Here is a 24,546-nt window from a genome sequence, read left to right on the forward strand (position 1 = left end):
TATTTCACTGCTCATTTAGGTCTCAGTCTAGGTCCTATTAAAGTTGCTGAACATGTTTTCTCTGGTGTCAAAATCAGGTAAATTGTCTTTTATATCATTAACAACTCTGACAGTGCTGTCTTAGAAGAGGGTAACTGAACAAGCCATTTAGAGGACAGGTAGAGTGAGGACCTTTTGAATGGTTTTGTTACATGATGACTGAAGTCATAAGAAAGTGTAATTAGCTAGCTTTGACAACAGGTGCTCTACTGGAAAGCTGTTACCAACTTTTCTCTTTCTAAATTCTGTTATATAAATCCTGTGTGCTTAGGGTTTGAGTCTCCTGCTGGCCTCTCGCCTTCCCCATCAGCACCAGCTTGGCAAGGACGAAGGGTTGCTAGCTCCAAACTTTGGATGTTAGAATTCTCTGCATTCTTGGAACAACAACAAGACCAAGACACAGTAAGACACACACCTGACTTCCACCCCTTATTAATTTTTGGTCTTCAGGTAGCTCCTGTTCATCATGGATACGTTATACTACTATACGTGCATGGAAATACTTGCTTTGTTGCTCTGCTGAGAATAGAAAGCCCTCTTTGGGAAACACAAGATATCCTTCTCTTAGAGGATAGAATTGCCTATAGCAATGTAGCCAGCTCTGTGCCGTGTGCTTCTGGCCTCCTTTTCCATGGTCATGGGTGTTCACATGCTCAAAGCACTGAGGCCATAAGGCAGTGGTGCAGCCCCTGCCGGGCTATCTAGCTGTCCTGTTCAGCCTTGGAGGACAGACACAGAATCGGATCATAGCAAGGTCACATGAAGCCACATATTTCTCTGGTGTGCTGTGAACTTAAATCTGGGGGCAACTGGGATGAATTTGCATCGGTGTGTTTCCATGGTGCCACCTATAAAATGGAAGTGGAAGACTTGCCTGTCTCGCTCAACCTTGTGATACTGCATCTTGAGAGACACAGGGGTGATGGGCCAGTTACATTTCTTCTGTCTGAGATAGGAAAGTGCAGAAAAGATGATAGTATTTGGCTGGTACCTTGCTGTGGGATTTCAGGCAGCTTTTCGTAGGACAGGAGCATTAATGTTTGACTGAGTGACCTGTGACCGGTAACACTGTATCTCAGGTTATTTTAGGCTATATAGCAGAAGCGTGAGGCAGTAGTTTGGGAGTGAATATAGGAAAAACCCCCAAAATAATGTTTCAGAAGAAGCAAGAAGCGTTGGATGTATTGACAGGAAAGAAGGAACAGCATGAGCTGGTATTGGCAGAGATATTTCTGCTGATACTTCTGCTCTTTCAGAAAGTGCTATCAAATCTTCAGCAACTTCCAGCAGTCTTCTGTGAAGAGCCATGCATGTTCAGTATGTACTGAGTGGTACTGAACGATGTCCTAATTCCATGTTTTTCCTCTTCTTGCAGTATAACAAACACCTGTTTGTGCACATTGGGCAGTCAAGCCCCAGCTACAATGACCCCTACCTCGAGGCAGTGGATATCCGGCAGATCTATGACAAGTTCCCTGAGAAAAAAGGGGGCCTGAAGGAGCTCTTTGAAAGGGGGCCAGCTAATGCCTTCTTCCTTGTCAAATTCTGGGTAAGGGAAGGACCCTTGGTAGGGTACCTCTTCGCTATAAACTTCTCACTTTAAAAGCAGTGGCCTTGCTAGCTGTTAGAAGACTGCTGCCTCCCAACAATTTTTCCCTGTGCAGGCCACTTAGTACAGGCACAGCTGTCACTGGAGACCTTCTCTTGAGTGCACAAGGCACTCCTGGCCTGGAGCAAGATGTGTCTTTCACAATGTCATCTTGTAGAGTTGTTCTTGACCAGCGTCTGGAGATTTTATTTGCTAATGGTGACTTGGGCCCTTTAAAATTTTTATTTGTGTATGAGAGAAGAATTCAGAGAAAATTATTCTCTGCGTGCTCTTATGTGTTCACGTCTCTCCGTGTTGAGTAACTTCTTAGTCAGAGGCAACATTTTTCCATCTCTTCTTCTATCTCATTAGCTGCATTTTGTGTTATTCAAGTACTAATAATTTACAGATGCATATGTACTGCAGGCACAAGGACAGACAAAAGATAAGGAGACATATAATTAAATTGGATTATGCTGATAATCTATTACTGAAATGACTTCTGGTAAGTTGACAGAAATCAGCCTGGCAAAAGCCTCCTCACTCAATTTGGATTTTTGTGAGTTAGCTGATATTTGCAAAAACTGTGCCATTGTGCTTCAGGGTACAAAAAAAATAGTTTTGGCCATCGATATTATCATATGTATTACAAAATTAAGAATAATAGCAGCTTGGGGCAGTTGCATGCTAGATGGCTGAGGGAATGTGTAATGGGATTTGGAGCCTTTCACCTTGAGTTTGCCACTTAAAATTCAACCCCAGGTCAGGAGTGAGATGATGAGAAATGAACTTTCATAGCTCATACGTACATTAAAAAGCCTCTTAGCTGGAAAGCTCCTCTTTCAGGAGAAGGGAGAGTTAACTTAAGTGCCTTGAGATACAGCTTCCCAGCTGTCCCAAGCCTAGCCTTTCCAGAAGCTCGTTGGAGAATGTTGGCTGGGAATCTGCCCAAGTGTCTGGTGCTTAGAGCATTAGTTGCTGGTGGTTCTTGGAGGCACATAATTTTGCTACCCACAGACTCTGTGCTACTGAGCTGGGCCCCTCGTGGGATTAGCCTGTGTCAGGGTACAACGGCCTGCTTGGGAAGGGTGAAACAAAAAGTGAAAGACCAGCCCTGTTCTGGGTGGAAGCGAAATACTTGGGAGAGGCAGCAGCACCTTGCTGAGAAGGGTGTCCTTTGGTAAAATCTGGGTAGTGATGGCCCTACTGGGAGCTGTCTGGAAAAGGAAACAGAAGTCTGATGCGACAAAAGAAAGGAGAAAGAGTGAGAGGGGGATAGCTTCTAAGAAATGGTCCTTGGAGCTGAGAGCTTCTTCCTGCTTGGGGTAAGGATCCCAGGAAACTTCATGCCGAGGCAAAGAGCACCGGCTTCTGTGTAGTGTCATTCTGAAGTGCTTTGTGGAAATCTCAGGAAACAAAAGGAAGAGATCAGAGGGAGAAGTTATGTAGAGAGAAAAAAAACCTTTGAATTCCTTGACTTAAGGAGAGAGAAATCATAATGAAATTGTGATCTAGTACAACTCTGATTTTATTTATCAAAACCTTTGGTGTGCTTTTGTGCTTATGTGGTTGGGTTTGGGGATTGTGTTTGGTTTTTAATAGCAGAAGGATAAATGTGGCGTATGCATCATGTCTGACCAGCCTCAGTTAGGCTTTTGAAGGATTTACATGGTGGGATGTTTGACTCTTTCTGGGCCCATGTGAGGTGCCTGGTGTTCAGAGGGTATCAGCTCGCTGAAATTGGGTTTGCATAGACTTTAACATAGGATTTGAAACACCTTTACTCCAATATATGTGTATATATGTATATATGTATATATGATGTCCTGGGGCTCTGCATCTATACACTTATAATGACAGTGATATTTCTGGGCTTGGTTTAATATTTTGACTTTCTGGGGTTTTGGGTTTTTTTTGGTACCATTGCATTGTTTAATCCCATTTGGAGTTAATATCAGGTTTAGTGAAACGCTACGGGCTGTCAAAGTTAAGTCATTGATTGAATGTGAGCTTCTCAGACTTTTAAGAAGTAAGTAATTTGATCTTGTATTTGTTTCTCAGTGTAGAGAGTAGTAGGGGATGAAAACACCATTCCTGATGCTATATTCTGGATGAGAAATGATTGGGGCACTTTTCTGATTTGCACTGTTTCACAAGAGTACTTAAATTATTCCTGTTGTAAGATTTCAGCTAGGATCTCTAAGGCAATTTAAGTAAAGCAATTAAAAAAAAAACCAAAAGTTTTGTTCCAGAAATTTTGGACTGTTTTTTAGGAAGACTACAAGTCTTTTTGTTGCAAAACTTCGTGTTCAACGTGCCTGAAATATTGCGTTAATGCAGTCTTATACTTCAAGCATGTGAGCCATGCCTGTAATGACTGTGCTACGTGTCATGGGACTTCCCGAGTTCGGTGTATTGCAATAGAAGTGTGTGGTGCAAACCCACCCCCACCCCCCCCCAAACACTTTTCATAGGTAAGGCAATGTGTTTTTAAAAAAAGTTTAATAGAAGAAAACTAGATTTCAGCTGAGATTCTTACACCCCTCTGTATTTTCATGCCTCTGTAAGAGTATATGCTAGGGTGCTCTGGACAGCTATACAAATGTACTGTTGATGTCCAGAGATATGTTGGGTAAAGCAATTACTACACTGTTGAATTTCTAGCATCATTTTAGGATGAAAGTATTATCCAAAAGCAGATTACTGATAACCTTAAACTTGGTGAGTAGAGTTAAATACTTGAAGGGGGTATCTTGAGACACGAAGATATGATTGATTTTTCAGAGATTCTGAATTGAAGTGGTGGTTGCAGGTGACAAAGACTTAAAAAATCAAGGCATTTGTTAAGTTGGTTTTGTATATATGTAGTTTTAGGCTTGAAGTACCCAAGCCAGAAACCTGCTGTTACTGCACTAAGCAGTGAATATAGCAGATGATCTCTTGTGCACCTCTAAACACCGGGGTTGGGGTTTCTTGACATCACTGATAGCACTTAAGATCTAGTGTGACTGAGAAAGAGATGTTCATGTTTGTTCAATGGTACTTTAAATTATTTATACACTAGCTAAAAGTTGATTAGTTTGAAACATAAGCAGTGTTTGCAATTCTTCCTTGATTTTGGCATTGGGAGTTTGGTACAATGAACTAACTCTTGGGCTTGGATTGGCAGGTCGCGTATGACATCTGTGTGACATTTCTCTGTGCTCCAAGTGCATTCTAGCACACGACAATGAATGTGAGACGTTAGCCTCCCGACACATGGGCAGTGACAGCTCTGCTCTTTTCCAGTGTAATATTATCTCTGCCACCTGTTAACTTGGTTCTCTCCATGAACTCCTCCTATATGCATTGTTATTAATAGTTTGGGGAAGAGGCGTTTTCAGGGCTTTGCACATTAGTAGAATGGTGCACTTGCATCTTAAAGCTTTCAGAAGTCGTGAGACTCTGGGTGGAAGATGGAAGGAAAATGACAAACCAGGAATTCAGGGCAAGCAGTACTTTGTCCAGAGCAGCCCTCTGCAGAGGGCTGGATCAGGGGAATTGCTCAGGAGACCTTTTCTGCCAATGTTGAATATATGTAGTAATTTCTTCTCGGTGACAGGCGAGCTGAGTGTTTTCCTTCCAGTAAATGAATGACACTTTTGTGGAAGGGTCTGAAGGGGTGGGCCAGAGACTGCTGTCCTACACTTGGCTTCTATCCTGTGCCAAGCAGATCCAGTCAAAACAGCAGCAATGCAAATTCCGCTCAGCACCCTGTCCTGACCACTGTATGCCTTCAATCCTGACCTGGCAGAAACTGCCTGGAGAGCAAGGAGATGGCAATTTGGTCTCCATGTCCATTCTGTCCTTGGCACTCCTTCTGAGGCAGCAAACAAGGCAGCAGCCAGCAACAGAGATTTTTTTTTATTGTCTTTGCACACTTTTTCTGAGAATGGATCTGACAGCCCATTCATTTCACCTGCAGTCACCAGCACCACCTCCTACCAGTTGCTACCGTACGTAAGGGGACACTGGCAGTGGCACTTCTTTCACCAAAGTTGTTCCGCAGTGTTCAACAGTACAGAGGTTGTTGGCAGCAAAAAGCAGATTGAAGGACTGAATTGCTGAGGGAATCTGTCTGCTGGGTGTCAAAATAACACAATCCTGGGCAGCTAGCTGGGTCACAGCTACCCATACTGTTGGCAAGGCCTTCTGCTATCTTTGGCTAGCTTGGAAACTCTTCCCTTCCCCTTTTCTTGGAGGCTGAAGCTGCAGTGGCACAAATTTTGGACTGATCTTCAAGAATTGTTCAGCATATGCCTTTCCATTGACCACATGGCACCTGTGTGCGAGATTTCAGCAAGCTATGGTTTCTCACGGCATTTAAGGCCATTTGGACTCCTGTCTAATCGTTGCTTTTCAAAGCCTCAGATAAGCTGAAGACTGATCCTCAAAGGTCACATTTCCTTCTGTGAAGAGTTTCAGAGAAATTTTGATTCACAGCCTCATCCTAGTGGGATTGAGGCCTTTCTCGGTTATCAGTTGTGAAATTCACTCCTTCCACCAAAGATCAGACAAAAATGTTGTCTTAGCATGTGGTTAGGACAGCGAACAATGCCAACTCTTCTGTGTTTCTTTCTTGGGGTTGCAGAAGCTGAGTGATGCACTCAAGCTCATCAGAGCTGTTTTCAGCAAAGCTGCTAAGAGACTCAGACAACCAATGTGATTTTTTTAAAAAAGTAATACTAGCTTGTTCAGGGTTATTATGCCCTTCCCTGAACAAATCTCTTCTCCCTAGAAATCTTGTCTTGTAGGTATTTAAAAATTCTGCTTACTTCTGTGGAAAGAAGGAAATCTCGGATCTTTCTCCCATAACAGACAGATCAGCTCTCTTGCATGCAATATGCAGATCTCTGAGATGTGCTAGAGCAGAGATACCTCAGTGATTGTAGTTTCAGCATATTTGGAAGTCATCAGGCAAGCTATGGGCAAGTGTGTCACCTGCACTGCACTGAGCTTGCATGGTAAGTTGGATGCACCCCAGACACATCAGATTGCCGTTATGCTAGAGTGTGCACAGCTTTTTGCAGCTAGAGCTTCTTGGACAGAGAGCAAGAACCCTGACTTTGTCAGATAAAGTAATGTAGTCCAGTTGGTGGCTCATAACTCAGATTTAGCTTGTAATATGCCTCATCTATTTGATCTCCTACCTTTGCCTTTGAAGAGACGGAGAACAGCTGTTTGAGTGCTGGACACCACCCAGCTAGCTGAACGCTGCTGCTGTCCCTGCGGCAGTCCCAGCCTGTGGCTAGCAGGGACCTGGGGAGCAAGGCAGCTCAGGCCATTGGCTACAGACTTCCCTAAATCCTGACTGTGTTTCCTTTGGCTGCCTAGGCTGGGGTAAGGAACGTATTCAAGAGTTGTCGCACTTGTTGGATGTACTAGAGCATTTGCCAGTGAAGAGCTGAGGCACCTAGGGTTCTAGTCTCCAGGTCAGAATCGCATTCAGTTATGTATTCAACATTCCCAGAGTATAAAGTGAAGACTAGCCTTCCTACCTGATGAAGTGCTGGGAAGATGAATTTCCTCTAAGTCATAGTCACTGCTATTCCCTTGCATCTTTGAGGGATGGAAGGTACTGGACAGAGTAAAGCAGACCTTTCTTTGCTCACCTTGGGTGCTCACCCCAGGACTGGGTGTGCTTTGGCCACAGGGGTTTCTCTAGAGAAAGAAACTCTGAAAGTAAAGAGTGAAGTCCTTTCCCCAAAGCAGCAATGTGGTTTCTAGTCCTGCTGACCTAGGTGTTTTGAAGGGGTCACAGGAATCTAGGCATGGAGGCCCTAGCGGTTTTAGATGTTAAGTTAAAAGCAGTTCTTTTGGCCATTCAAGACCCCATGATGTCCAGTATGATACAGCCCTGGTGCATTCCCCAGAAGTTTAACTGCATCCATTAGTGATTTACCTCAGTGCCCAGTTATTATTTAGAAGCTATTTTCTAGGTCTAAGGTCATGGCAGGTAACAGTGTTCTTGCTCAATTTTCTGCCTTGATTCCCTTCAGGAGGTAACCATCTCTACAGCAGGAAAAGCTAACAGATTTGAGTTCCATTCCTGAGCAGTTCTTTGGTCATGTATTCATGTACATCATTGCCATTTTCAGTTTATATGAATAAACTAGGTTGCGAATTATTCAAGAGCAGATATGTGTGTGCTAAGTAAACTCTGATATGGGGGCAGTAATTAACTTCGATGAGTGGCTTGGAACCAGCAGATGTAAGTAAATAAGCTGTAGCTGTAGTGCTATCAGTACCTGTCTGAGGTGCTGAGCTCCGTTTTCCTGCTGAGGTGAACTGGAGCCCTCAGCTAGCTGCTGCTGTCATTCCCTGGAGATGCTGAAATTCCACGTATGTATGTTTATGGGCTGAGGTTTTCAGAGGTGACAGAAGGAAGTGGGTGTGCAGCTCTCGTTGACTGACCAACCTTAGACGTGTCTGACAGTCCTAGCCCATAATATGGGACATGCTTTAGAACAAAGTAAAGTGGCAAAGTCAGTGTCAGGGAGTTCCAACATGACCCGGTTGCTTCACTGCAACAGGCCTTCCAGGAACATGATTGTACATAATCGCAGTGAATGGCAATGGCTGCTTAATTCAAACAGTATTACCATAATTTTATCTACTGCCAAATAGTTTGATGTTGATTAATTATATGTTAACTAGCTGTGAAATTCTAGTCTGGTCTTTTGATGGGAGACTTGCCAAATTGTGGAGGCACCTAGAGTGGCTTCTTAGGGCTAGTGAAGCTCTCCTCATGAAGTGGAACTAGCACCTTTCTGTTTTGCCTCATTGACTGCACTTACCTTTTAATTTGCCATTAAGAGTTCAGGGGAATGTAACCATAACTTTACTAGTGAGACCCTGAGAATACTTGTCTCCTGCAGTGAGAGCCTCTGCTGTGTTTATGTAGCAGTGGTCTGACCAAGCTTCTGTAGCCTTGACCTTTTGTTCTTTTGACTCAGTGGGACAATTTCTTTGGGAAAGCAGAAATGGGTCCATATGTTGTTTTTATCGCCCCAAAGAGAAATAGCTGAACAATATTGTGAAGGACTCCTGTTTTAATTACTCTTTGGAGAAGGGAAGTAGTTAATCTTTATTCAGATAGCTGGAGGATGGGTCAAATAAACACTACAGTTAGTTGCATTGATGTGTAAATGACTTACCGTAACACAACAAAAATCAACCAGAATAGAGTGGCATTGCTGCTCTCTAATACATGTGCATTTTGTGGTGCAAACAAAATAGCTGCATAACTAGAGTGGGGAAAATTTGATAGCAAGGATTTCAGCATGACCATAATAATTAATTTGGCAGCCTGAGTTATGATTAAGTTGTAATGCCTGAGCCCTGTTCCTATTAATACCTGTGCTACTAGGTTAAAGCTAGCCTGGATTTGCCCACATCTGCTACTGCAGTGTGGACAAACCATTGGAATATAACACGGCGTTACAGTCGTTTAGGTGGTCATGACAATGTAAAAGCTTCCACTCTTCCTCCAGCTGCTGTTTCTAAGACATGTGCAATAGTTATTGCTACCTCAGTGGTGCAAATGTGAATGATGTAAAATGATTTTTAAAAAAAGTTTTAAATCCAGATTGGTTTACCGATACGTTTTCATATGTGTGCCCAAACCTGTTTTCAGCTCAGTGAAGAGACAGAAAATTATGGGGGCAAAAAGGGATAAGTTGTTAAAGAAGTCAGGAACCTATTCAGAATAGCTGGATAAATTGTTTTGTGAAGCTATCTTCTGAGGAGAAGCAAACATGAGAATAAGGTAATTGCCAGCTTTGTATGACTATCTCCTGATAAATCAGAGGATGCCTTTGAATATATAATATGCAGGAGATGACAAATTTAGGAAAACATAATGGAATGAGTGCACAGCTAGTGTAAACTGGTGTGAATGTATTACGCATGTGGGGCTAAGCGTAGTCACAAGGGCTGAAGATCTGTCACTACTTCAGAGGGAGGGATTCTACTTAAAAGGGGGAATCATAGAGGAGACAAGACATTATGGTAAACGGACTTTATTTCATCCATAATCTGTGGTGAAGATGGCACAACTGTTAAGGATTTTTGTAGAAACTGTGTGAAACAACACAGTCCTTTTGAAGAGTGATTTGTGATTGTGTATCTAAATACTGTGCTGTTATGCTCTCCCTTAAGAGTGGAGTCAGCCGAGTAAAAGCTGTACGTCTGTCCCTAATGCTGTCAGCATTGATGCGAACATCAGGGCATTCTGTCATCTTGCCTGGTCTGAATCTTTGTCCCAGTAGAATTGTCCGAATGCTACAACTGCTGGTCTAGGAGATAGCCCAGGAGGTGCATTGCCTGCTTCACTTCATGAAAAACTTGTCCTAAATCTGTCTTTCACTTGCTTCTGAGTTTGTACTTGGAAAAAACAATCATGGTAATTTGATTTTATTGGTTTGTTTGCTTGGATCTTCTGTGGCATCATGTATCTAATGCAGATGGTAGTTTTTCTTTAGGTGGAAATATGTGTGCACAATGGCACAGTGGCAGGAATGCCCCAGTGTTGTGCTAATGGAACCAAATTTTCTGAAATAAATGGGAGGATGGTTTACTTTATTTTCTTTACCATCTCCTCTCCACACAGCTGAAGTGGTGAGTTAACAGCCATGGAAATTGGATTGAATGGAAATACTGGACATTATTACATGGCTGCTTTTCCTGCTGGTGCTTTTGGCATTAATGTTGGAAAAATGGTGACTTCTTCTGTGGCAATAACCCTTTGTGATGAGAGCTTCTGGTGAGTGTTGTGGTACAGAGATGGCCCAGCTCAGCTGTCTAGGGGCAGAACTTGTAACTTGAAAGGAATGACCACAAAGCGTGGCTTCTAGCAAGTTACTCAAACGCAGCATTCACTAGAAGAAGCAGTCCTGCCTTCTGCTTTCCCTGTTGCTGCCCATCCTCCCAACACGTTCTTTGCCTTGAACATACACAGGTGCTTCTGAATCAGCTCAGGGAACTGATTCCACTGAGAACTAACTGAGCGGTTCCTCAGTGAGTCTTGCAATAGAGCTACAGAAACATTTGTGTCGGCACAGGAGGAATGGGGAGGCACAGACTGCTCTGGGACAGTGAGGCTGCTCTGTCTTGGTGTCAGGACCAGCCTGGTGTGATCAAACCACAACTCTGAGGTGCAATTTCCCAAGAGGCTCAAGCCAACCTGACTCACATTGTCCTATCAAACCAGGCAGTCTTTGTGTCCTTGGCTTCTGTGTGTCCCACCTCTCCCAGCCCCTGTAGCTTTGTGGAGATCCACATGAGCTTTCTTGTCTGACTGAAAACTAATCCACCAAACCCACAACAAAATTTGTTTTGGCTGGGATCAGCCCTCTCATCTGGCTAACCAGAGTCCTACAATTGCTAATGATGGCTCAAAGGCAGCAGTAAGTTTGTGTGGCTACAGATGGGGGGAGGAGGCTGGATTGGCACTTTCTAGATTGACTTAAACCTCTTGTGAAATTGCTACTCAAGAGAAGTGAAAAGCATTATCTCATGGCAGAGAAGAAGAGAGTGTTTCGTATGGCAAAGAAAAGGGGGATTCATTATTGAGGTGGTCCGGTTCCAAGGCTGGCGTTGCTTGTCCTAAGCACTGCTCTAGAGCTTGAATAAAAAACCTTCACTGACATTGGCTGAGAAAACCATGGTAGAATGGGATCTAACGCAGTCCTGTCCACACTGCACCACTGTAGCAGGAGTACACTTCCTTCAGTTCCTGCTTCCCTTGGTTCAGCAGGAAGGATAGAATAGTCTGAAGTAGCCTGTGGGCACTGACCATGGCTCTGCTGCTGATGTGAGCTGGCACCTGGGCTTGTGGAGCACAGGGAAGCTCGCTCTGCCCTTTCGGTTTTGACAGGGGTGAAGCTGAGCTGGCCATTCCCACCGCCAGTTGTGTTTTCAGAGCCTCGGGGAAACTGCTTCTTCCTTTCATAAGCGCGGTTTGAATGACCCCTGGTGGAAGCTTCAGACAACCGGGATTTCTAGGAGTGGGGTCCCAACGTGAGGCTTCAGTTGGGCAATGTTAGGCACCCACATGTGAAAACTGGCTGCTAATGGGGGTGGGGTTGTGTTCAGGTGGAGCTGGGCTGGATCCATCAGCAACCTACATTCCTTACGCGCATCTTGTCTGCTTACATTCTTCATATCATAGTACCTGAGCCTAATGTGTGTGTGTACTCACACATTCCTCCATTCCTTCTCTCTGCTCTGTCTCTTTCCCTTACCTACATACGCAGGGTGGAAAAGCTTTATTACAGTTGCTCTACCCTCATTTTTCCTCCTTAGTGCCTGTCTGTTGCATTGCCCTGTCTCTCCACTGCCCTCCTGTCTGCTCTCCACGCGCTGTGTGAGTACCTCCATGCTGTCCTACACTGTGCAGTTACGGTAAATACCAGCAAAGGCAAGGAGCTGTGTCATGTTTTTAATGTTCAGAGGTTATTCCACCACATTTCCCCAATGTGTATGCAAATCCCTACCACCACTTTGTGAAGAAGGAACTGGATTTTAGTGCATAATCTTCATATTTCCCCTGCTTGCTTGATTGGACACTCCAATATCTTACAAACTTGGCTACACAACCTAGGTGAAAAACCACCACAACCATCCATTGATAATGATATATTTCTTGCCTTTTTTTTTTTTTTTTTTTAGGCTGATTTGAACACCAATATTGAAGATGAATCCAGGTCTTTCTATGGCGTTTCCAGCCAATATGAGAGCCCAGAAAACATGGTCATTACGTGTTCCACCAAAGTGTGTTCCTTTGGAAAGCAGGTGGTGGAGAAAGTGGAGGTAAGCGCAGATACCAGGGTGCAAAGTTCTCTCTGGCTGCTGTTTTGTCACTTCAAGTATTTGCATCCTGTGTGTATCTCGAGGCAAAATATATCCTATGCTTGTTGTCAGGGGGATGGATGCCAGAGATTATTATTTCTGAGACCTGCAGGTGTGAGATTGCTCCAGCCTGCAACATGGCCTTGTCTCAGGATTTCATTGAAGGTCTGGTAGTGTTTGCTATTTTTTCCTTAAATCTTAGTTTCTGAAGACATGTGAATATGTAAGATTCTCAACTCTGGTGATTCTTTCAGGGTTTTTTGGGAGCAAAGAAAAGCTAGGAAACCTGGACCTTTGTTTTGCAGTCCAGAAAGGTGAAAACAAACAGGCAACACTTTGCTCTCATCCGTGTTTTTAAACAGATCATTTATAGAGTAGAGCCATTAATTACTAGACTGTTAATAATTTACAGAATATAGTCTTACGGTTTTATGGGGTTTATCTTAGTGCTTGTACACTTACAGCTCAAGCAACAGTGGAGCTGCATAATTATGCATATATTTGGTGTTGGAGAAATTCTTTCTGATGCCAATTCAGCTGCCAAGAGAGCTGCTCTGAGCTGCTTCCTGCTGCTGTTTTTTGCAAGGAGCCTTTACGTGCAGGAGGAGCAGTAATGTGCAGAACACCAGGTGTTCTCATGTAAGCAGTCAGGTCAGACTACATCCTTCCCCAAGACCTGTCTTCAGTCAGATGACAGACGTGCCTGAAATCTGGCTATGCATTTGCATGATGGGATAGATAGGCCAAAGAGGTGTCATGGTGCATAGGAAAGGAGACCAAGCTCCTGGGGTGAAAGGAGGTAACAGGAATTTAAAGGTCTCCTGTGAAATGACAGAATCCAACCTCAATTTATGTTCAAAAGAAGATGAAGTACACAGGAGCCAAGGTGTGAATGTGAATCCCTCTGTGTAACACGGGCCAGACCCTCTCCTAAGGGGAAGCGGAGATACTCCGTTCTCTTGCACAGGTAGTCCTTTCCAGCTCTGAAGCATCCTGAGCATACAATTACCATCATTACTAGGAGCTTCCTGGTCCTGCTAAACTAGTAGTTTTTAACTTTTCAGTTTATTCACACCTAGCATTTCTGCAGTAGAGATGCAGACCGTGCTATAGTACAGCTGACAGTTGGTCTGCTCCTCTTAGTTACTCTTCACAGCACCTTGGCATTTTGCTGCTCATGAGCTGGAACCCACTGTTTTAAAGAAAAAAGAAATCAAGCTGAAGAAATTAAGAGGCCTCGAGGAGACTGATCTGGGTGCAAAGTACTGTAGAGGAATGATTAATCGGCTCATTACTGTTAGTAAAATGACTTGAAAATGCCATCGTAATTTTTCTATTCTGAATCCCTTTACGTGTTTAATGCTGCTCACGTGGGAACATCAGCTCCATGCGCCTCTTTTGTGTTTTGCATTGCAGACAGAGTATGCACACTACGAAAACGGACACTATTCCTATCGCATTCACCGTTCCCCTCTCTGCGAATACATGATAAACTTCATTCATAAACTCAAGCACCTTCCTGAGAAGTATATGATGAACAGTGTGCTGGAGAACTTTACTATCTTACAGGTGGGACTTTCAACTGTTTTCGTTGGAGCTTGGAAACATGTAAGCCCCATGCAGGAGTTCAGTGTTGCGAGTCAAAGCAGATTTCCTTTTACAGCTCAGTATCTAATTGAACTTAGTATCTCTCACATGTATTATACCTCAGGACCATTTATGGAGCTCTAGAGATAGTAACTCACGCAGACAAGCAGCAGGGAAGAATTCGAGAGACCTGAGTAAGAGAGAGAAAAAAGGAAAGATAAAGGGAGGAGAAGGATGCAAAAGTCAGTGAAGGAAATGCTTATTCCACTATTGGGCAAATGTTGAGGTCCTTTCTATGCCCTAGACCTTTTTGCAAGGTAAAAAACCCAAGAGCACTGTTAAGTGGCTATATAATTTTGTCGTGGGGAGTTCTTTACGGACCAGGTAGGGGGGGAAAAAAAGTTGTTTCCTCATGACCAGCCTGAACCTGGAAAAAAAATGGAGGCATTTAAAGGAAGGGGCATGTTGGAGAAGCTCTGTGACACTTTCATGGATTGCTGCAATCTTTAGGTAGGGCAGTGCTAGAAGGCTATAGGTTTGCATTAGTGACTGTTATATACCAGGAACCTTTCCAGGCTCAGGTGCAGCCTAAATTTGGGAAGAGGGCAAAGACAGCTTAGAAGGTGGATTTTCCTACTGGACTGAGTTCTGTGCTCGCCTCTACAAGATGCGTCACAGATCTTCACCCAGAGAACATGAGGCTGGGTAAGCAGAAGAGATGCTAGCAGCTGTATGAAAGAATGGAAATCAAGTGGTCTTCGTTCCATTCTCTGGAGATCTTGTGGAACTTCAGGCAACTCATTTCACTGCTCTGTGGCTCAGGTACCTCAGCGCTAAAACACAATGTTAATAATATACCTCACAGGACTTTAGGAGGCTTTACTCTTTTGTGTTTGTACTAAGGTCTTTAGCATCTGGAAGAAAAAAGGAGTATAAATGCTAAGAGGTTTGTTTTTTTTTTAATGTGAGCAAAAGTGTGAAGGGTGCAGGGACAGAGAGATGGAAGGCTGTATGTAATCCATGCTGAGGAGCACTGACTGCTTTCTGCATGTTTCATTCCTTAGGCCAGCGCTTGCTATAAATTCCACGAACGAAGTTTTCATATAGTTATACTTCTACTGGGGTATAAAATATATAAAACATAAAAACATGTTATGTTTCTAGTAATCTCATGTCTTACCTCCTGTCACAGAGAGGCAGGTCTCATGTGGGTGCTGGCACAGCCTTTAATACGCTGCCTTGCAGTCCTGCTCCCTGAGCAGCAAGCTGAGCATTTCCCACCCCATACTCCCCACTGGGGAGCTGAAAAATGGTCACGCCTAATGCAAGGCATGCTGCTAGTCCTCAGTCTTCACTAGCAAAATCTGAGGCGAGTATTTATTTTTTTTTCTAGACTCTTTCATGAGTTTAGATACCCCTAATCTCACAAGCATATTTTATCTTGCTTTGCACGTTGCTCTGGATCTAGCCCTCCCAAGATTTCAGAGCCCATTTTTCAGACAAGGCTCTGATGCCTGGATATGTGTAACTCACAACAGCCTGCAGAAGAAAGGGGAAGGGTTAGTACAGCTGCAAACGCAAGCAATGAAGTAAGAAAAGAAAACAGAATAGACCAAAATCAGGCTGCTAAAATTAATAAGCAAGTTTGAAAACAGCTATTTTCTTTGTTTGCACAAGAACAGTTGGGGCTTTTGTACAGTTCAAGCCTCCAGCTGGTATGTTTTGCTTCTGCAGTTGAGATGGTGCTACTGCTGATAAAAATGCATCTCCTCCAGCAGTAGAGAACTGCTTGAAGCTTCAGCTATGGCACAAATTCAGGTGACAAGAATGTGCAAAGTCGTGCAGTGATAGAGAGAGGGAAGCTGAGCTAGAAGCTCAGGGTGCAACATTTTGCTTGTTCCTGCCACGTAGTGTAGGCAGTGCATGCTTCTGAAACTAGGACACAATGGAGCCAAACCTACAAGTCTCCTGTAAAATGAGTTATACTCTATAATCCTCATGGTCTGTGTCTACCACTGACAGGCAGGAGCAGATGGAGGGAAAGAACTGTTCATGGCTGTGATGCATCAACATACATGAGCAGGAGTGGATGTGCCACAGGAGGTGGTTTCTCTGTACCCAACAAACAAAGCAAAAAGGGATTTTCTGTGAAACACCTCTCAGCTGAAATCTGCAACACTACACGTGGGGGGTAGAGGACCTAACGGATCTGCATCCACATAGGTGGTCTCTGCTTGGTCACAGCTTTGTTTTCTACACCATGGACTCTGCTCACCCCGCTATCTCTTCACTGCATTGTAGTCCTGATGTTTGAAAGTGCTTTGCTTGGCTGTGTGGGCACACAGACTAGGTATTGTGGTGACCAAGTGTATCATTCCTGGTCTTCTCTGGTTTTGCCTATTCCTGACTTTCTGCTGTATGTTAAATGTGTTGGAATATGTAAGCAGTGAAACAGCAGTTGCTATCTCAGCTTCTTCTCCTTTTCTGTCTAGGTTGTGACAAACAGGGACACACAGGAGACTTTGCTGTGCATAGCATATGTTTTTGAGGTGTCAACTAGTGACCACGGGGCCCAGCATCACATCTACCGGCTGGTGAAGGACTAGAGACTCTCTGCCCTGAGTCGTCCATGGGATGCATGTTTAAGAAAAAAGCCTGTGCTTGAACAACCCCTGCCCCCTCACACCAAACTGAAAAATAAACTGCAGATATTGTGTATTTTCAGAAAAGCACCTCTGAGCCGTTTTGATTGACAGGTTCAAATAAGGTTGTTTCTTCAGGTTTGTGCCAATGGGAAAAAGACTTTGAGTCAAAGAAACAGGCAAATAACTGCTTGAGAGTTTCACCACAAACAGCACCCTCTAGAATGTATTTCCCACAGAGCACACACAGGGTGTGATCATACACATTAAAGGAGTGGTATCTGAGCATGCACGTAGGGCAGTGGCAGCAGCTTCCACGGGTTTGACCATATATGAATAGGTTTAAAATGTTCATGCTACCTCTGATCTGAGTGCGTGCGCTCATATACATTCATTCATAGGTCAACACGTGCACAGACATGCTTACCATACATTTATATAGATGTCAGACATCTGTGGACACGTGTGTGTATAGAGACTGCACATACAGCCAACGCACCTGCCTGTCTAGCTGTCTCCCGTAGCAGGTGTGCAGTCACAGGCTCCTTCAACCTTCCTCCTGTTAGAGGCTGGATGCTGTTTCCCCCTCTTTCATGCATGATAGTGAGAGACCAACTGTTCTTTTGCCTTATAAATGAAGTTATGCTTAGAAAATGTTAAATCACATTGTCTTGCCCAGCATATTTCCTCCATGTACCAGGTCTGCTGACTTGACTGACTTAAAATGATTCTTGCTGCTTTTGCTTCTGTTCTCCCTGCGCAGTTAGCACTGCTCTGGGAGCTAGACTCTGCTCTTTTCTTGCACACCAGCGGAATAATTGTTTACAGAGGTCAAATTTTTCCACTTGTTAGTTGCAGTGAGGTGCACAAGTATTACAAAGAATACCATTTGCCCAACAAATTGCAGGAAAAGGATGAGAGAGAATAGTGAAAAGAGGTTAGCTTTCCATGTTTCCAAGGTAATCAAACGCAGTCTCTCTGCTTTGCTTGTAAACTGAGGTTGTTTACTCGAGAGTCACTGAGAGGCAATAATCTTGGTCCCCACAATGCCGCTGATGTGGGGGAAGATGTAGCTATTCATGTTACTCTGAGGGAAGAGGTGGATTCCATGATGCTCCCTGGCAGCTACCGTACAGGCAATTCGTTGGGTGGCCAGGCACAGTCCCATGGCAGAGATCTGGGTATATGGTGTTACATCTCTTTCCGCAATGCAACACAACAGCTTAGGAAACACTCCTCACACGTATTTCAGACTTTTCCATCCCTGCATATTTGGCATAGAGAAAGGTATTCATGGGTAGTTGAGTAATCTGAGATACCATCAGAAATCAAGGGTTTATTAGAATGGCAGAAGGTAAGGGCTTCAGCCACACACAGATGAAATCTGACTTCTTTAAAGAACTTATGAGCTTATTGGTACTCCCTTCCATAGCCTTCTGCTGGTTAAAGGGCTCTGGATTCTATGAAGATACTGTACAACTGTTCACACAGCATATGTAGAAGCCTGCAGACTTACATATCTCCTCCAGCTTCCTAACGATCTTCCTGTCCTTTAAAAACTTTAGTTTCTGTATTTGAAGTTGCAAGTTGTACTCATTAACAAGGTATTCCAGGAGTCTTCTCACAGATTGATGATTTTGTTTCCTGCACATTTAAATCTCAATTCCCTTCAAAGTTTAAATCTTCCACACCTAGGAAATGTTCTTGCCATGTTTTATGGACTTGGATTAATTCTTTGAGTACTTGAATGTCTTAAGTTTCCATGGCTTTTTTACAAGTATTGTTTAATATTCCCCATCCTCTCACTGAAATTCATGAAAAATGCTCAGCCAGTCACCTTCCAGCATACCATCATCATCACTTCCAGTTGGTATATTAGACGGGGGTGGGGGTGGGTGGGGGGAGTGGGGAGGAGGAAAGATTCCCTTACTGGAACATTTTCTTTTAAAAATATAATCTTGTACTCAAGTATCTGCTCCAAACTCTTCCATTATACTGGGAGAAAGCACCGGCATCTTTCGAATCAACTCGTAGCTCTTTAACTTCCATGGGGTTCTCAGGTTCCTTAGCTTTTCCCCACAAGATGCTCTGGGCAATCTGCTGCTTTAGATGCGTGTTTCAACCATCTAGTTTTTCACTAGCTCTTCTTCTTGACTGCATTCACGGTCTTCCTTGTGTGTTTCATTAGCTGTGCTTTCTCTTATCCAGCTTTAAACAAATCCTGGTAAACACTGAACTTAGCTAGATAATGGTAGCTTCAACCACTCCGTGCAGTACTTCTGAGGAAGAGTCTGCTGATGGCTTGGAATCATCGTTATTTTACTTTGAAGCTGCTATTGAGAACAGTTGTTCTTTGCTAGCTGGTAAGTGTAGAGAAACATGCAGCATTTTCCTCCATGACTTAAATCCTTAGTATTCCACTGGCTTGTTGTGAGCTGATAGTATTGAGTTTCTTTCTTTAAACTGCTTTCCAGAGTCAGTGTAAAACTTATTCAAGCCTAGAATGCTGCCACTAGGTTTGTAATAGTTTATGACTTTAGGATTCAATATAATCTTTTCTGACTGTGATGCAGCTGGGTGAGTTGTTCCCTCACAAGGAATTAATATTCACGAAACAATAAAGAATGAATTATTAAAATTTAACTTATAAATTGAGTGAGTTAGACAAGTTTATTATGGTAAAATTTTGACATGGCACTCCCTAAAAATGTTTGTCTGAAGCGTGAGTTCGCATTGGTGTGGCTGTCAGCAGTTAGATGAAAAGCAAATGACTAAGATGACCTTTTAACAAAGATGACACATGACTGTGTTAACTGAGGCAAGGGTGTGTACTGAGAAAGATGAGTATGGACCCATTCTCTTCTAACCTCACCAGTGGTCTGAAGGAGGGAGAAAGCAGCAAGGTAAATTCATCTGCGGATAGCACTAAAGGAGATTTTGGCAAGCGGAGGGTGTACAGGGAACTTGTGCGACTTGAACAGCATTGAAACACTAGGCTTGAACTGGGAGAATAAATCTAAAAATTATTTGGAATATTATTTAAAATGTCCTTAAAAGAACAGGAGAAAGATGTCAAATGAAAGGTAAATATCAGAAAAATAATCAGTGTCTGAGAGGTGCATAGTCAGAACATGATCCAAAACGGGACAGCGCGTTGGACCTAACTGTCAAAGGACAGATGCACAAATACAAAACTTCGGTGGCAGAGGTGAACGTGAGAGTCTGATGAAAATCTAACGGTGCTACCCACTCAACGACATGGAGACCTCCGCTGCAGGGTGAAGACTTTGCTGTCCGTGGAAGAGGCGATGCCAGGCCCTACAGAGGGTGCTTTATTTGGCCTAGCACGTGAGGAATCCTGAGGATTTCCATTTCAGCAGAGATTTCAAACAGAAGACCAGAATATAGTCTACTTGTAAAGCCCTACTGAATGTGCTTCATGTAAGGGTACAATTTTGGAACAGAATAGAGTGGCTGCAGTTGGAAGGGGCCTGCAAAGATCATTAGTCCAACTGCCTGACCACCTCAGGGCTGACCAAAAGTCAAAGCATGTTAGTAAGGGCCTTGTCCAAATGCCTCTGAAACACCGACAGGCGTGGGGCATCGACCACCCCTCTAGGAAGCTGTTGCAGTGTCTGACCACCCTCTCGGTAAAGAAATGCTTCCTAATGTCCAGTCTGAACCTCCCCTGACACAGCTTTGGACCATTCCCACGCATCCTGTCACTGGATCCCAAGGAGAAGAGACCATCACTGCCCTCTCCACTTCCCCTCCTCAGGAAGCCGTAGAGAGCAAGGAGCTCACCCCTCAGCCTCCTTTTCTCCAAACTAGACAAACCCAGAGTCCTTGGCCGCTCCTCACAGGACATTCTTTCCAGCCCTTCCACCAGCTTCGTTGCCCTCCTCTGGATGCAGTCCAGGACCTGCACATCCTTCTTAAATTGTGGGGCCCCGGACTGCACACACCACTTGAGGTGAGGCCGCACCAACGCTGAACACAGCGGGACAGTCACCTCTCTTGCCCGGCTGGTGATGCTGTTTGATGCACCCCAGGGTGCTGTTTGCCCCCCTGGCTGCCAGGGCACCCTGCTGCCTCACGCTGAGCCTGCTGCCGGCCAGCACCCCCAGGTCCTTCTGCAGGGCTGCGCTCCAGCCACTCCTCTCCCACCTTATCCTTGTGCTCAGCGTTACTTCATCCCAGGTGCAGAATCCAGAATTTTTTCTTGTTAAATTTCATGCCATGGATGATTGGCCAATGCTGCAATGTATCCAGATCCCTCTGCAAGGCTTCTTGTCCCTCCAGAGAGTCAACAGCACCTCCCAGTTTAGCATCTTCAGCAAACTGGCTAATGTCAACTCCTGCAACCAGATCACTGATGAAAATATGGAGGAGAATTGGCTCTAGAATGGACCCCTGAAGGACTTGGCTAGTGACTGGCCACCAGCCAGAGGTAGCCCCATTCAGCACAACCCTCTGAGCTCTACCCTTGAGCCAGTTCTTCACCCAGCGCACTGTGGACCTGCTCATGTTGCAGTATCAAAAGCCTTACTAGAAAAACTACAGCCACCGCCTTCCCTTCATCCACTAGGTGGGTGACTTTATTGTAGAAGGATATCAATTAAGTTAGACAGGAGTTGCCCTTTGTGAATTTGTTCACTGTGCCTGATGATTGTATTGCTCTTTAAATGCCTTTCAATAGCGCCCAATACGATCTCTGTAATTTTTCCAGGTACTGAGGTTAGACTAACAGGTCTGTAGTTTCCTGAGTCTTCGAAGCCTCACGCCCTTCTTGTAGATTGGAATAACACTGGCTAGCTTCCAGTCAGTGGGGACCTCCAATTTTTGTGCTCAGGTGAGGACACGCTGCACCAGGACCAGCCTTACAGCATCAGGCCCTGCACTGTTGGAGTCCCAGTGGGTCTGGACAACCAATTTGATGCAGAAGAGGATCTAAGTGAATGACTTGCTTGGTAAGCTATTGCACGTCAGTTGATCTGTTGTAACTGTCCAAGTGCAGGTTTCTATTTGCACGTAGGTGGTCCCCCACAGGGATGAGTCTTCACCAGACATTACTGTGCAGCAGCTGACATGCCGCTGTCTCTGCCATGCACACTGTACGTTGCTGCTCATGGCCTGTGTCTAGGTCATAACCTGTGCTTTGAAGCATGGGAAGGAAAGGATGCTGGGAAGCAGGATAGCAAAGATGATGCCATGAAGTCAAAGCTGGAGAAAGATGGTTTGGTTCTTAACATGGGAAAAGGGCTCCATTTATTTTTTATGTGTAGTGAAGTATTTTTCCCTGCAGTCTTGCAGACCTGTCACTCTCAGAGGTTGCTTTGAAGAAGTGTGCAGGGCTAGTGCTGTTAACCTTCACTGTGCAGGAGCTGGAAGTGGCAAGTAAAGGACAGAAGCACCCTTTGCACTATTATTAAGCAAAATTTACACCTTCATTCACGAAGTTCTGTTGTGGCTACTCTCTCCAAGTCAAATAAATGCCTTCAGGAACTGACAACAGCAACATAGAGGCAGAGCTGCCAACAGCTTTCCGTGAGATCTGCATGGCTGGTAACCAGAATCAGTCAAGCCTGGGGAAAGACAAGCCAAGTACTTTAAACACGCAGAAAGCAGAACATCTTGAAATGCCTGCGGTTCTGCACCCGGGTATGAAAAATCCATGCAGGTGCAGTCCCGCACTTGCCCATCGGGTGTCATTGCTAGCCACAGCAAGGTGACCGAAACACCTGGGACAGAATTAGCTACTTCTCTGTAAACCAGCCAGCCCCCACAGTTGGCCGTGTAGGTATGAACAGGACCAGCTGGCTACAGCCCCTTACCAGTGCATGCACCCACCTATTTCAGCCCTATGCAATTTCCTTCCTGATCTCTGAGCCACGTGTGGACAAATCAAATAAAATCTCACCAATGAGAAAAAAGACTGACTGTTGGGAATAGTATTTTTGGCCAACACAGACATTTGAAATGGAAGCCCAGACAAGCAAGGGCAGTGTTTAGTCCTGAGCTATGGAAAATTGCTTGTGATGTATGTTGGTACTCTTCTGCAAACATGAGCCTGGTGCCATGCATGCCTTCACTGCAGGTTTACACTGGTACAGCAGACCCCACAGAGTAGTCTCTGAAGGAGATGAGCCCTAGAAATCTATTTAGTCCATCAGCTGATGATGAATAAAACCACATTAGCACAGTTTTAAGATGTTATTGAAGCAATGAATACAAGCCAACAGGCTGAAGAACAGATTAAATCCTAGGACAGTTGATTTAGGGACACTCATGCAGGTCTGGTTTTCACTTTGTAGCAATGAAAGCCTTTGCTCTGTCCCTTTCTGCTCTTGTTCTTGGAGTTCACAGCTCCTTGGTCAATAACCAGGGTCAGAAAGAGACATTTACCTACCTTTCAAACTTGGAGAAACCAACAGAAAATTCGTGTGACTGGGAGAGTTCACTTTTATGGAGGCTATCAGATGAAGAGGATTTAATAAAGCTGTGAGTCAAAAGGAGTACTGGAAATTTTGATTTGGACTAGAAGGCTTCTGTCCCCTTGCAGACTGGGTGAGATCCATGCAAAAATACCTCAAAGACTGACAGGACTACAGATCTCTGTCCCCAAGGCTTCCTTTCTTGGAATTTCACCAGAAGGAACCAGACAGTACATCAGAACTAAGAGCCAGCTGCAATTTTGCTGAAAATAAAGGAAAGCAAACAGTAAAAAGGAGCTTATGGTAAAAAAGAGCTAGCTTAGTTTCAAGAGGAAAGGCTAAATTCAACTGTACACAACCAACAATAAATGAAGATACCAGAGTGTCTTACAAGTGTAATTTCTGTTGGGGCAGTAATATTAGAAATATTAACCTTTAGCCTATAAAAACTTGCTGTAAAATCAAAGGACAAAACAGCAAAAGCTGATTCCCTTGATCACTTTGCAGCTGCAACACTGAGGCATTAGAAGATAAAGTGACAAAACAGGGTTCTAAATATACATACTTTCTTTACAAGAAAGCAGCTCAGAAGTTTCCATTCAGCTGTGGCTCCTTTCTTTTCTAACCCACACAGTTCAGTTTATCAGCCATCAATTGTGCAGCTACATCTGCTTGTGCAATCATGTCAAACTCGATTACCAAAATTATTCCACTTCAAGATAGTCTTCTGAGATAAGACACAACAGACCATGGGTCTGAGCAACACAGAATTAGGTAAGACAGGAGCCCTCCCTTCATCTTCACTTCAAAGCCAAAAGAAACACTTCAGGTAAGACAAGTTCATTTGAATTAATTCATTTATCTGTGATGAGGGGGTGGGAATGTCTTAAGCTGATGTTGCCAACAAAGAAAACATGTAGATAGGCCTGGAGGCAGAGATTGAATTTAAATCTCTACTTCAACATCTAGACCCAAGGATCATTATTTCCTTGAGTATTACATACACACTTTAGCCTCTGGTGCAATGGTTTCCCTGTGATTTTTTTTGTCCCCATTATTCAGCTGATTTTTGACATCTTGGACCAGATGAAGGAGCTGAAGAACTTGAGTGGTGACAGCAAAGAATAAGAACTAATTCAGACAGGTGAGAACACCTTCAAACTTGCTCTAAAGCTGCATCAGAGTCAGAGAGAGCACATGCTGAGCCTCCAAGAAGGTGTCAGGGAGTCATGCTGCTTCATCAATCGTGCAAGCACTGTGTAGATCAAAACCAAGTAGCAAGGCAGCAGACAACTGGCGTGCTTGCAACAGAACAGCAAGAGCAGGGCTACTCTACAACAGAAGGCTCACCAGAAGCTTAGGCTGA

At 44.0% G+C, this 24,546-nt stretch overlaps 1 protein-coding gene across 4 annotated transcripts in view; it reads left to right on the top strand.

Annotated features, from left to right (window-relative positions):
• The window catches only part of TEAD4 (TEA domain transcription factor 4), a 57,266-nt gene extending 40,430 nt beyond the window's left edge, over window positions 1–16,836 (top strand). For 3 of the 4 annotated variants that reach the window (XM_056339545.1, XM_056339546.1, XM_056339543.1), the window contains 5 exons: window positions 311–441; window positions 1,415–1,588; window positions 12,338–12,478; window positions 13,934–14,086; window positions 16,597–16,836. In XM_056339545.1, the coding sequence (XP_056195520.1) occupies window positions 311–441; window positions 1,415–1,588; window positions 12,338–12,478; window positions 13,934–14,086; window positions 16,597–16,710 (713 nt within the window). In that variant the 3' untranslated portion in view covers window positions 16,711–16,836. The other variant, XM_056339544.1, reaches the window with a different exon arrangement.
• The last annotated feature ends 7,710 nt before the right edge of the window (window positions 16,837–24,546 follow it).

This window comes from Falco biarmicus, chromosome 5, assembly GCF_023638135.1.
Source record: "Falco biarmicus isolate bFalBia1 chromosome 5, bFalBia1.pri, whole genome shotgun sequence".
NCBI classification, from domain to species: domain Eukaryota; kingdom Metazoa; phylum Chordata; class Aves; order Falconiformes; family Falconidae; genus Falco; species Falco biarmicus.